The 13,994-nt window shown below is 41.4% G+C and overlaps 1 protein-coding gene across 3 annotated transcripts in view; it reads left to right on the top strand.

The window, feature by feature from the left end:
* Positions 1-13,994, top strand: part of LOC116597666 (CD302 antigen) — a 133,227-nt gene that overhangs the window by 94,117 nt on the left and 25,116 nt on the right. Inside the window, exon 35 of one of the 3 annotated variants that reach the window (XM_032355690.1) lies at positions 695-2,467. The exons of 1 other annotated variant lie outside the window; for it this stretch is intronic. In XM_032355690.1, coding sequence (XP_032211581.1) covers positions 695-873 — 179 coding nt within the window. In that variant the 3' untranslated portion in view covers positions 874-2,467. Of the gene's footprint in view, positions 1-694; positions 2,468-8,639; positions 8,862-13,994 lie in introns of those variants that run through there. One more of the 3 variants, XM_032355691.1, reaches the window with a different exon arrangement.

Below are 13,994 nucleotides of genomic sequence, written 5' to 3'. Positions count from 1 at the left end.
TCCCTGGGTCGCTCAGTGGGTTAAGCCTCTGCCTTCAGCTCAGTTCATGATCTTAGGGGTCCTGGGATCGAGCCCCACGTCAGCTTTCTGCTCAGCTGGGAGCCTGTTTCCCCCTCTCTCTCTGCCTGCCTCTCTGCCTACTTGTGATCTCTCTGTCAAATAAATAAAAATAAAATATTAAAAAAATAAAAAATAAATAAAGCAAGGGGACAAAATGAGCCCATCTGAGCAGTATGCAAAGAAGATGTCTGGGATAGCATTTGCAACTGAATAGCTAGGCACTGAATGAAGTCATCCTAAAACCTTAAATTTGCTTTAAAGCTAGTAACACTTCATTTGGCCCTTGGTAAGTCAAATTTAGCAATTTGCTATCAAAGTAAAGTAATAAACTGAGAGTAATGTTCTTGAAAGGGTGTTGGGGTAAAGTGAGAATAAAGATCTTTTTAACTTTTTTAGAAGAAAATTGCTAAAACAATGAATAGAATTTAAATGAAAGAGAAAAGAGTGAAATCTGAAAAGAAAACACTCGAGTGATGATGCAGTTTGCTTTCTGTCTTAATGCTGTGAAACGGTCATGTGCTTATTGTGTCTGATTTGTACAGAGTTTACACGTGTGATGCACAGGCTAATGTATAAATCAGTAATGATGACTTTTATATTCTCTCCTCTAATGTCAAACCTTTCTCTATTCTAGGCCCTGATTACAGAGGAATAGCTATCACATTTGCTGTGCTAAGTGTCTTAGCTCTCGTCAGTGCCCTGATTTGGTTCCTCTTCCAAAGGAACCGGTTGCACTGGGTGGGCTTCTCTTCTGTTCGGTATGAACAAGGAATGAATGAGGATGAGATTATGCTTCCCACTTTCCATGACTAAATTTTTCTAAAAGTTTGCTAATTTGCACTAATGTGTTAAGGAAAATGAGCCATTTCAGTTTTTCCCAGTGTCAGTATTTATTCTGTTCTCAAGTAGAAGTCGTAAGTACTTTCTCGGTTCTTTATCGCTGTGCTGGTATCTAAAGTGAATTACCCACAAAGTGCCATGTTTAAAACCTTACTTAATAGAATAGAGAACTTTGATAGAATGGAAAAGAACCAAAGCTAGAACTAAAGTCTAAATTACTTGTAGGGTAGCAGATATAATGGGCATTTTCTCTGTAAGAATGTAGTTAGTAATTAGGAAATGTATATATGAATGGCACAACTGCTTAGAGACTTAATATTGGCATGTTGCTAGGTCACAAATCTACCTTGTAGCTTTTATGAATATTTAGCTTAGGGCGCCTCAGTGGCTCAGTCAGTTAAGTGTCCAACTCTTCATCTCAGCTCAGGTCTTGATCTCAGGCTTGTGAGTTCAAGCCCTGCATAGGGCTCCATGCTGGGTGTGGAGCTTACTTAAAAAAAAAAAAAAATCCAGCTTAATGGGAAATTTGTACCTCGAGGTCAAAACATAACTGTAAATAATATTTATATTATTTCAAAATAGTCATTTGTAGCATTTGGGAGAGATGATTAAACAATGAGATATGCTTACTTTTTAACAGAGCAAATTAATGCTTTTGAAAAGATGATTCTTATACTGTTCCAGAGATATTTCATACCAAAATTGTTTAAATGCAAATATTTTGTTTTGTCATAATTATTCATAAAACAGTGGCTTTTAAAGGAGATTTAGTACTTAACATTTTCCTAAAGTGTGGGAACATTGCTTGTGGATTGATTTAGATATACTGTAGCAGTGTGCTTTTGTCTTTTCTTATGTATAGCATATAACTCTCTCCTCTTAAAGGGAACCATAAAGGTTCCTCCTCATAAAGGGAACCAGCTAACAATACAAGTTCTTGAAATTTTCATAATTTTTATTCTTTATATATGTCAAATTTTGACTAAAATTTTTGTTACTTTGTTGCCTTTTTCTGTGAGCTAGAGAAAAGGGGTCTATGAAGGAAATTGTATATTTGCATTTGTAAAAATGAAAATTTTATTGTAAAATTCTAAACCTTGTGATTACTATGAAAATATTTTAGATGATAAATGATTAAGGAAACACTGTTTTGTGATTATCACTTTAAATTTTATCACCAAGAATATATTTTTAATAATACTTTCCACTGGACATGGTCAATGTTTATTCAGTGTTTATATTTATACTTTATAATATTTTACATAATATTCATAGATTTATTTTAAGATTTAGAGTGTTTATACTATGAGAAACTTATAATTTTCTAAGGCAGTTCTGGTGTAGTATAAAACTATAATGCAGTTATCCTGAAATATTTTTATTGACTTTGTTAGACTATTCCTCTGCCCTGTGATCTGTAAAATTTTACTTGTTAAAGATTTTCTTCAAAGAACTAAATCAGTTTGATGTGAGAGGTATACCAAAACAAGGTGCCTGACTGGCTCTGCCAAAAGAGCATGCAACTCTTAATCTTGCGGTTGTCAGTTCAAGCCCCATACTGGGTATAGAGATTACTTAAAAAAATAATAAAAATAAAAATAAATAATAAAAATAATAAAATATAAAATCTTTAAAAAAGAAAAGTAAAGTTGTATATAGTAGTGATGCTGTAATCAATTTTTTTTTTTTTTTTTAAGTAAAAGTGTTGTTGATCCTTGTAGAAAAAAAATCTCTAGGTTGGGGTTTATAATGTTAGGCATATAGTATAACAAAAAATAAAGTGTGCAGTTGTTGTAATGAGAGGTATTCTTTATTTAAAGAATAAATGCAATCAGGGGCACCTGGGTACCTGGGTTGCTCAGTCAGTTAAGCATCTGACTCGGTTTTGACTCAGGTCATGATCTGATGGGATGTGAGATGGAGCCCCACATCAGGCTCTGCTGTCAGCACAGAGTCTGCTTGGGTTTCTCTCTCCCTCTCCCTCTGCCCCTCCCCCTACTCTCTCTCTCTCTCTCTCTCTCTCAAAATAAATAAATTAATTATTTTAAAAAAAATATAATCATCCTATAACTCTGAATGTTTGATTTGAGTCTCTTTTTCAGATCCTTTGACTCCGCAATTCTTAACAAGTCTTTTAACTACGGATCAGGAGAAATTCCAACTATGGCTCACTTACTTCTTCTTTTTGGTGCTTCTTCAGGAGATCCACCCCCAGTGCCTAACCCAAGGCTTTTGTCACCTCCTTCTAAGTCAATAGGTCACATATTCAGTTCCAGACTCATATTTCTAACTTCCACTGGACTATCGACATCAGTCCTTCTCATGACCAGAAATGCTCATATTGTGTTCCTTTTCCCATTTCACTGTTGGGGATGTGTCAGAAGAACTGAAGACAGCCCTTCCCAGTCTTCTGTAGCGAATCCGACCCCCGCACATGATCTAACAAAATTGAGCTCTCAAAATCAAGTACCTAAAAAAAGCAAGTAAATACACCTAATGATCAGGTACAGGGGACAAATGTAGAAGTGATACCAACAGTCAACCTCTTTTTCCTCCCTGCACCCCCCACACACAGCATGTTCCCCTCCCTGATCCTAGGGCAAGATACTGCCATTATCTGGGAGCTCCCCTCTGCAAATGACTGCAGTAGTTTGGTAGCCCCCAATCCTCACGCCACTGCTGAGTTTAGGCTAGGGAAAGAGATTCAGATTCCTTTATCTTAGGTTCATTTAATCCTAAAACCCTTTTGGAAAAATGAAGCCTTAATTGTTATTAGTACAATAATTTTATTTTGTTTAAGAAGAAAATTTTAACTAGATCTCAAAGACTTTTTTTACTAGACCTCATGATCTATACAAAGTTATATCTACTTCCCTGCATATTCTAAATTTAAAAATTCTTACAATATTACATTTCAACAAATTTAATATACATACTTCTCTTTTTTCCAAGCTAAATTAATCACAAGCAGAATTTTAGAAAGTTTTTTCCATTTCCACCAACCAGTTCTACTTCTTATATTCTCTTTCAAACAATATGAAGACACCATACCCCTCTTTTCCTAAGCTAGAATCCCATAATTGATCCTCAAATACTCTCTTTCTCATCTCCCTAATCCAACAATTCTGTCAGTTCTACCTCAGTCTTCTCAGAGTGGCTGTCTCCATTATCAACTATCTAATTTCAGGCCTTTATCATTTTTCCTGGATTATTTGCAGCAGTCTCTTCACTGGTCTTCCTCATCAGCCCTTCCTTTTCATCCCATATTTCCCACCCCTGGGCCTACAGGAGCTGAAATACACAGAGGTCTCATTCGGTGTTTTGGCCGAATGTTACATAGTCTTCCTCCCTATCTCAGGCCAAAAGGGATCTCAGCAAAGCTCAGCCCAGGCACCTTCCCCAAGAACCTTATGTGTGCTGACAATCAGCCCCAGGAAGCCCCAGGGCTTAGGTTTCCTGGCTAATGCCCAGTAAGATCAAGTCAACATTGTTCTAGTTACCAACAACAGAAAAGCAAAGTCTGATAAAACTGGACTCTGGAAATTAGGAAACCATTAATGATCTAAGCTAGTGGAAATGTAGCTAGTGGAGCCAGAATCCAGAGTGAGCTTTGAAATGAAAGGGAAACAAGGAAATGGGGAAAGTGAAGTTGTTAAAAAGTATGGCGGAGAAGGAAAGGACAGGGATTGGGTCATAGCTAGAAGGAGGAGGGTTGAAGAAGGTTTTTTCCAAAAAAGGGGGAAAGAGGTTCACAGGTTCAGAAGCTGACAGGAGAGAAAACAAAACAAATCAAAACACCCCCGAAGAGTGGACTGAGAGGAGGTAATGATGCAGGGGAGAGAGAGATGAAGTCACGGAAGAAAATACTGGGGAAAATGGAGGCGAGGGGCAGGTCCTAGCCCACAGAAAGAGGAACTGAGTTTGGATGGATTGGGGAAGCCTACCTTCCTCTCCGAAGCCACACAGGGAAGACCTGCACGGAAGAGAAGGGAAAAGTATTGAAGATTTTCTTCTATGCATGATGGTCTTCCTGTCTCTACTGAGTAGAAAGCAAGGTGTTCTGATGAGAAACATGAGTAGCAAATTGGGTCTCAGCTTGAAGAGGAAAATAAAAAATTTGAAATACCTGATTAGAGGAATGGGAAAGGGCAATGACCAAGACAAATAAAAGAATCACAGAAAAGGCACACAGGGCCCAGACACAATTAAAAGCCGTATTATTTGTACTGACAACAATCAAGAAAATTGATTGGTTTCCCCTACCAGTCCTTGGGTACTTCAGTAAAGTTGAGGTACAGGGGTCTGTGAAGAAGAAAGAAAAGACCCCATCCTCAAAATATTAAACATAGAATCACCAGGAGTGCCTGGCTAGCTCGGTCAGTAGAGCATGCAACTCTTTTTTTTTTTTTCATTTATTTATTTTCAGCATAACAGTATCATTATTTTTTCACCACACCCAGTGCTCCGTGCAATCCGTGCCCTCTATAATACCCACCACCGGGTACCCCGACCTCCGACCCCCGCCACCACTTCAAACCCCTCAGATTGTTTTTCAGAGTCCACAGTCTCTCTTGATTCACCTCCCCTTCCAATTTACCCCAACCCCCTTCTGTCTAACTCCCCATGTCCTCCATGCTTTTTGTTATGCTCCACAAATAAGTGAAACCATATGATAATTGACTCTCTCTGCTTGACTTATTTCACTCAACATAATCTCTTCCAGTCCCATTCATGTTGCTACAAAAGTTGGGTATTCATCCTTTCTGATGGAGGCATAATACTCCATAGTGTATATGGACCACATCTTCCTTATCCATTCATCTGTTGAAGGGCATCTTGGTTCTTTCCACAGTTTGGTGACCGTGGCCATGAGCATGCAACTCTTAATCTGTGGTCATGAGTTCAAGCCCCACTTTAGGGCTTGGATTATCATATGATCCAGCAATCCTACTTCTGGGTGTATATTCAAAAGAAAGGAAAACAAGATCTTGAAGAAATATCTGCACTCCCGTGTTCACTGCAGCATTATTGACAATAGCCAAAACATAGAAGCAACCTAAGTATTTGTCAATGAATGCATGGATAAAAAAAATTTATATATATACATATATCTCCCACATACACACACAATGGAATATTATTTAGTCATGAGAAAGAAGGAACCTGCTTTTGTGACAACATGGATGAAACTTGAGAGCATTATACTCAGTGAAATAAGTCAGCATCACAAGAAAAAACTTCTTTATTTTTAAGGAAAAAAAAAATTTTTTTAAGATTTTATTTATTTATTTATTTGACAGAGAGAGAGAGACCCAGCAAGAGAGAGAACACAAGCAGGGAGAGTGAGGGAGAGAGAAGCAGGCTTCCCACTGATCAAGGTGCCATACACAGGGTTGAATCCCAGGACCCTGGGATCAGGACATGAGCTGAAGGCAGACACCCAACAACTGAGCTACCCAGCTGTCCCAATAAAAAAATTTATAATTATATTGGCAATGGATGTTAACTAAACTCATGGAGATCATTTCATAATATATTCAGACATCAAGTCATTATGTTGTACACCTGAAATAAACATATATGTCAGTTTATATCTCAATACAAAAAAATGTAAGACAAAGAAAGACAAATCCCATATGGTATCACTTATATATGAAATCGAAAACAGCTAAACTCAGAATAGAGCTGTGGTTACTGGGGGCTTGGGGGTGGGGGAAATGGGGAGATGTTGGACAAAGGGTACAAAGTTCCAATTATAAGGTGATTAAGTTTGGGAGATCTAATGTGTAACATAGTGATTATAGCTGTACTATATATTTAAGGTTCTTCCCTGTCTTTTAATGACTTGATAGTTCATTTCTTTTTAATGTTGAATAATATTCCATTGTATGGAGATAACACAGTTTGTCCATCACCCATTGAAGGACATCTTAGTTGCTTTCAGATTTTATCAACTGTGAATAAAGCTACTATAAACATACCTATGCAGTTGTTCAGGTAAATACTAGAGCACAATTGTTGAAATATATGGTACAAATATATTTAATTTTGCAAGAAGCTGCGAAACTGTCTTCTGAAGTGGTTGTACCATTTTGCATTTCCACCAGCAATGAATGAGAGCTCCTTTTGCGCCTCATCTTCAATATTTGGCATTGTGCTTTGGATTTTAGCCATTCCAATAGGTGTACAGTGGTATCTCATTTTTGTTTTAGTTTGCAATTCCTTAGTGACATATGATGCCGAGTGTTTTCATACCCTTTTTGCCATCTGTATATCTTCTTTGGCGAGGTATCTATTTAGATCATTTGCATATTTTGAAATTGAGTTCTTTGGCTTTTTATTGTTGAATTTAGACTCAATTTTAAAGCACTCTTAGGGGGTGCCTGGGTGGCTCAGTTGCAAAGCATCTGCCTTTGGCTCTGGTCTGATCCCAGGGTCCTGGGATCAAGCCCCACGTTGGGCTCCCTGCTCAGCAGGAAGCCTGTTTCTCCCACTCCCACTCCCCCTGCTTGTATTCCCTGTTTTGCTGTGTCTCTGTCAAATAAATTTTAAAAATCTTTAAAAAAATAAATAAGATAAAGCATCCTTTTGCTAATGACATAAGACTGTGTCAGGGTCTTACTTGGCCCTGTTTTATTAATTGTGTTGGCTGGTTCCGGATGTCCTCCCCAATTTACAGTTTTCTACTTTATACATATAGCAAGCATAGTTTTTTTGGGGGGGGGGGTTCCTAAACAACAGAACTTTGTTGTCTCACATTTCTGGAAGCTAGAAGGTCAAGATCAAGGTATGGGCAGAATTGGTTCCTTCAAGGGCTGTGCAAGTAGAGTTTAAAGATCCTTCATCCAAGATGCTGGTAACAGAAGTTGTCTGAGGGTGGCACTTGGGTGGCATGGTCAGTTAAGTGTCTGACTTCAGCTCAGGTCATGATCTCTGGGTTCTCAAATCCAGCCACTTGGGGCTCGGGCTCAGCAAGAAGTCTGCTTCTCCCTCTCCTCCGCCCCTACCCCTGCGCGTGGGTACTCTCTCTCACTCTCTCAAATAAAATATTTTTAAAAAACATGTTGTCTAAGGGACATAGTCCAACTGGAGGAGCCTTTGAAAAGGTTTCTGACCATTAGCCCCAAAGGAGGAATCTTACAGACACTTGAGCCAAGTGATCAAAATTAGCATCACCAATGTGAGACAGATTGACACGGTGTCTCTCCTGAGCAGGACTCATCACTTCTGTGGTACTCTCGCCAAACAAACAAAAAACCTGAATCCCGTTCTTCCAATCTCCCTTAAGAGGAAACCTAAGACAAACCAAAACTGAAGGACATTCTACAGAACGATCGTCCAGTACTCTTCAAAGGAGATGTCGTAAAGACAGTGACCGAGTAACGGTCTCCCATTAAAGGGCACTCAGGAGACAAGACATCTCAGCGCCCTGTATAACGACGGGTTGGATTTGAACAGAAAAGGCCACCGGAGGGACAATTCACGAGACGTTGCAAAAGCTGAAGACCAGCGAACAGTATCACACGCGTTTTCATTTCCCAGCTTTGACCATTCTGCTGGAGTTCTACACGGTGTTAACGTTAGAGAAGCTAGCTGAGGGTGACGAAATTCTTCGGACTCTTTTTGTAACATTTTTGAGAGTCCGAAATTATGCCAGGTCAAATGACAAGTTTCCAATACCAGAGAGAGACGTGGAAGAGGCGGCGCGCGGGCGGGCGGGGAGGTCAGCCCGCGTCTGGCCCCCTCGTCTCCCCTTCCCTCCCGTCACGTACCCTCCCCTCCCCTTCCCGCCCCTCTCGTACCCTCCCCGCCCCCCGGGGCCGACCGCCTGGGAGGGTTGGTCCGCGCCCCGCACTTCCGACGAGCGCCGCCCTCGGCGTCCGCAGCCGCCGTCATGCCCCGGCCCGCGCTGCCCGCTGTCCTGTTGCCGTTGCTGGGCCTGGTCACCGCCGCCGTCGCGGGTGAGCTGCCCCCGGCCGCGTTTCCTCCCTCCCTGCCCCTGAGCCGGACCCCGAGCGGTCGCCTTCAGGCCCTGCCCCGCGTGACTCCGCAGCCGCCGACCGCCCCAGGGTCTCGCCCTGCCCTGCGCGCCCACCCCCGTGCGCCCCCGGGGCCCTGCATCCGGCCACCACCCGCCCCGCGCGCCACCCCGGGCAGCGGGTTCTGACAGAGCGCCCCGGGAAGGGTCGCCGAGGACCCGAGCCCGCCCTGGCTCCCCCACCGTGCCCCCAGCCTCAGGGCAGACCCCGCTCGCGGGGACGGTCTCCAAACGGGGAGCTCGTTGACTGCAGAGCAGAGGGACTCAGAGCCGCGCACCGGGGCAGTTTCCGGGCCATTTGGGGATGAGGAGCGGGGAAGCTGGCTGCGGAGATTTCCCCTTTGCGCGGCGGGGGCAGGGCAGGGGTGGGAGGAAGCGGGCCCTCCTGCGCTCGCCGCCCTGTTGGTCCCGCTGCCTGGCGTTCGAGTTGTTGAAACAGGAAAACAGTTCAGCCAAATAACCCCTGGATCGAAGTGGGACGCGAGCAGGCGAAGCTTCGATTCCTCTTAAGTCGTGTGATTTAAAAAAGCCTTTAAGTCTGCTCTGCGGTCATGCAAGGGTCACCCGAAAAAAGTTACACGTGGTTAGTCAGGCATTTCCCAAATGACTCCTGAGGAAAATAGACAAATCTGTTGAATATGCGAGGTGGGTCTTTTGTTTGTTTTTAACAAGTTTTTTGAACACGCATGTCGAAAATACTGAATGGGGGAAAGACTTCCATCCAAAAACATTATTGATTAAACCATTCTAGGAATTAAAGAACAGAATAAACAAGAACTCAGTGAATACTTGTGTGGGTTTGAATAAAATGCTTATGCGAGTGTTTTGTTTTTTGTTGGGGGGGGGGTTCCCTCCCTTGAATTTCGCTGTCATTTTATAAGTTCCTACTGGAAGCCTACTGACAGGCAGGCACATTGTAAGGGGTCTCTGTTGGAGGTGGCAGTAGAGTAAGCAGCTCAGAACTTGCTCCCTAACTCAAAGCTCCTTTCCTGGAAGGCCTTGTGGGTCAGCATTTATGACTGGTTATGCCATCTGCTGCCTATAAAGGAGCCACACACAAGATGTGCTCATTTTCACACTTCATACTGAGCATGTTGGATTTGTCTAAGACAAGACTGGGCGGTTTTGAGACACACACACACCCCCATCCACACCCTCATATGCTGGCCAGTAACATCTGAATGTCCTTTAACCCACCTTCTGGGTTTGCATTGCCTTCAGACTTCAGGTTAGTCAAAATTTACTTTTGTTGTCACATTAAAAAAAAAAAAATTCTAGATGTTGGTATCTCTCTTTCAGAGAAGCTGGGGTTTTTTGTTTTCTTTTTTAAAGATTTTTACTTATTTATTTGACAGAGATCACAAGCTGGCGGGGGAGGGGGGTGCGGGTACAGGGAACAGGCTCCCACTAAGCAGAGAGCGGATACAAGGCTTGATCCTAGAACCCTGGGATGATGACCTGAGCTGAAGGCAGAAGTTTTAATCCACTGAGCCACCCAGGTGCCCCAGAGAGAAGTTGTTTTGAACAGTAAAACAGGTCATGCTCTCTTTGAAAAATTGTGTTCTTTTTCCTTTTATAAGTCCAGTACAGTCAAATAGGCTTTTCAAGAGCTTAAGAAGTACATGTTGAATAAATTAATGCAGGTAATTAACCAGTTTCTATCAGTCAGGAGGCTTTAAGGATTAATTTAGAAAGAACATGAGCTTTGGAGTTAGGTACAAACCATATGGCTTTGAAAAAGTTACCTAACTCATTGCACTTGGAGAGAATACCCTGTAGGACTGTAACGAGCATTAAGGGAGAACTCTGGCTCTTACCTGTTGTAGGCATGCTAGATTGTGGTGTCCTTCCTTTTGTTCTCTTAATGCAAAATGAAGGGTAATTATTGTGACTAGAAGACATCGTGAGTGCCATTTTATGTGGGTTGGATATTTCTGGTTAATGAGCACATTCATATACATGCTGATGATTTCATCACAGTGCTTTACAATATCTTACCCAGACAAGATCAGGAATCCTATTACATTTAAAACTAAGTGAAGAAAGAGCTTTTCAAGGTTATCACAAAATTAGCTGAGTGGCAAGATCTTAACAGCAAAGCTCCCATGGTATTGCATGAAGTGTAAATTTAACAGTGAAGTGGAAATCATTGTTACTGTTCTCTGTTACTTTGGAGTTCATTAGTGTAAGTGATCTTATGTTCTTCGTCATTATCTTGAAAATCACGATGAACAAACCATTGTTTCAAGATTTTATTTATTTATTTGAGAGAGATCACAAGCAGGCAGAGAGGCAGGCAGAGAGAGAGGAAGAAGCAGGCTCCCTGCTGAGCAGAGTGCCCGATGCGGGGCTCGATCCCAGACTCCGAGTTCATGACCTGAGCCGAAGGCAGCGGCTTAACCCGCTGAGCCACCCAGGCGCCCCCAAACCATTGTTTCAATTCTCAAGTAAGGTTCCGTGGCATGCCTTTTCGAAAGTTCTTCTGTAATGGTGACTTTTCACATAGTAGTTGATCACTTTGTTTACTGGGTAGGTGATCGCCCATGGGTGGCGTGAGATGAGTGGATATAAGCTTGGTCAAAGTAAGTCTTCTTTCTCTGGTCATCATGTGGATCAGAATCTAGGATATGGATTTTGAATTGCCGTAGCCTCCAAGTCCTGGATGAGGGTGCCCCACCTTCCTTGCTGAGGTTATCTTTCACTGCTCTTCTAGCCGTTCGGTGTTTATACACACTGGGCCCCTGGGGACTCAACCACCTGCAGGCTCTTCTGCCCAGACTGTCCTCCCCTTCCCCTGTCCTTGCCATGGCTGCCCCCACCCACATCATTCAAATCTCACCTCCTCAGGCCTTCCCTGAATGCCCCACATTCTCATGTCCATATTGTATCTTCTTCAGAGCACTCGATGCTGTCTGAATGCATCTTGTTTATTCATCATCTTCTTGCTTATCTTTCCGCTTACCAGAAGGAAGATACATAATAGCAGAGACTTTAATGTCTTAGGAATTTTTGTTTTGTTTTGAGTTGTATCTTTGCACTTTATTGTAATTTATAATAAAAGGACCAAGAATTTTAAATGAATGATTTTTAAAATAAGGGGGATAATGAGATTTCAGTTTCTTTCAAATTACTTTACTTTTGTCATGAACTGATATCATAATTGAATTTGAAGCATCAAATCATTTAATCTTTTGATGTGACTTTTTCTAATTCTTATTTTGTTTTTTGTTTTTTTGTTTTTGTTTTTGTTTTTTTTTTAATTTGTCAAAGAGAGAAAGAGAGAGCACAAACAGGGGGAGCAGCAGGCAGAGGGAGAAGTAGGCTCCCAGCCAAGCAGGGAGCCTGATGCAGTGCTGGATCCTAGGATAGGACCTGAGTGGAAGACAGACCTCAACCCACTGAGACACCCAGGCATCCCTAACTTTTTCTAATTCTTGTAAATGGCACAGTGATGTTTTACGGGAAATTATCTCAGATAGTTTTTGTAAATTCTGAAACATTAATAAATGTTTCTTTTTCTTCTAATGAGAAAGTGAAATTACAGTTAGGTATTATTTCAGGACTTCTTTCATTGTTGAGAAGTATTCAAAAATGTGCTTCTCTGTTGAAAACTAGTTTTGCAACAGGGTCAGTGTCCACAGTTTTTTATGATACCTATTAAGTATTTATTTCTTTTGTGGATTATTTTGGATTTTGAGGGCAGATCTCGAGACTGAATCTATAAGAAAATGGACCAGAGATGCCCAGGGAGAAAGGTGCAGAGTAACACTGGCACCCCCATTCTATAAATAAATCTCATGACAGCTCTTCTGCAAAGGGATGGAGAGGAGAAGTTGGAGGTAGACATCAGGGAGTGTGAGTTGGGGAGGGTGATGTGGAGAGGGAATGGAATGTCAAGAGTGTCTGAACTTTCTTGTGCTTCAGGGAGATCTTGCAACCCAGAGTACAGCCACAGGCCCTCTAGATTAGTTAGGGACTTGGAGCCCCACTCCTGCCTTGCTGCGTAATAAACATAATAAACAGCTCGTCCTCTTTGTCTGCCACAGTTGTTCTTGCGGAAGCTAAGTCACTGTGACTCATATCTTAGTGGGAGAGGGGCAAAGGTTTTATTATTGACCAAGGGAAAAAATGCAGTCTTTGCTTTCACTTTGTTAACATTCAGAACAAGTGTTTCCAAGGATCACTTCCTCTTGTGCTGTGCCTGGTTGCTTAAGAAATTATAAGAGAACAGAGAGTTCTGCTAGAACTGATCGGTAGTGCCAAATATCCTTGTAGACACGCCGTTTTATTCTTTAGCACATGGTAATTTTAGGCAGAGGATCTATATAGAAACTTTAAGAATCTTAAGTACAAGCTTTTAAAATTTTCATCAGGCTCCTGAATTTCTATATATATGGAGTCAACAGAATTATAAAGTCAAAATCCATAAAGAGTCACTTAGGCATTATTAATTACCTATCTTTCAGGACAGCTGTGAAGAAGTAAGAGTCATAGAAAAGCACTCTGCAGAGAGCATTGTGGGCAGGCTGTGTGTGTGTGTGTGTGTGTGTGTGTGTGTGTGAAGTTTACATGTTGAAATATATTTTTACAGAAGATATTATAGAACCTCTAATTGAAAACTTACAGCAGTATTTTAGCGAAACAAGGTTTTCTTATTTTTATTTTTATTTTTTAAAGATTTTACTTATTCATTTAATGGAAACAAGATTTTAATGAGAATGGGGTTATAGCAGAGATAACTTCGCATCGAAGGAGAGGCTTAGCTTAGCTTTCTGCTCATGAAGTGCATGAACCTCAACAGCTTTCCTCATAAGAGGTATCCAGCCTCTGCTTGAACACGTTTCCTCTCAAAGTAAAAATATATGTCTTGAGTAGTGCTTAGAGCTGGTTTCTAGGGCACCCACTGACCGATAGCATGAGAAGGAGGGTTCGGGGGTGAATTAACTGAAGGTCACTGCTAATGCTGAAATGAACCTAAGGACAAGGAAGTTGAAATTTTGAGGTAGTGAAGTTAACAGTTTGTTTTGTATTCTTCTGCCTATAGAGTCTTACTTTT

This window comes from Mustela erminea, chromosome 8 (assembly GCF_009829155.1).
Source record: "Mustela erminea isolate mMusErm1 chromosome 8, mMusErm1.Pri, whole genome shotgun sequence".
Taxonomy (NCBI): domain Eukaryota; kingdom Metazoa; phylum Chordata; class Mammalia; order Carnivora; family Mustelidae; genus Mustela; species Mustela erminea.
Note: the sequence above shows the minus strand (reverse complement) of the source record. Positions and strands in the feature narration are given on the sequence as shown.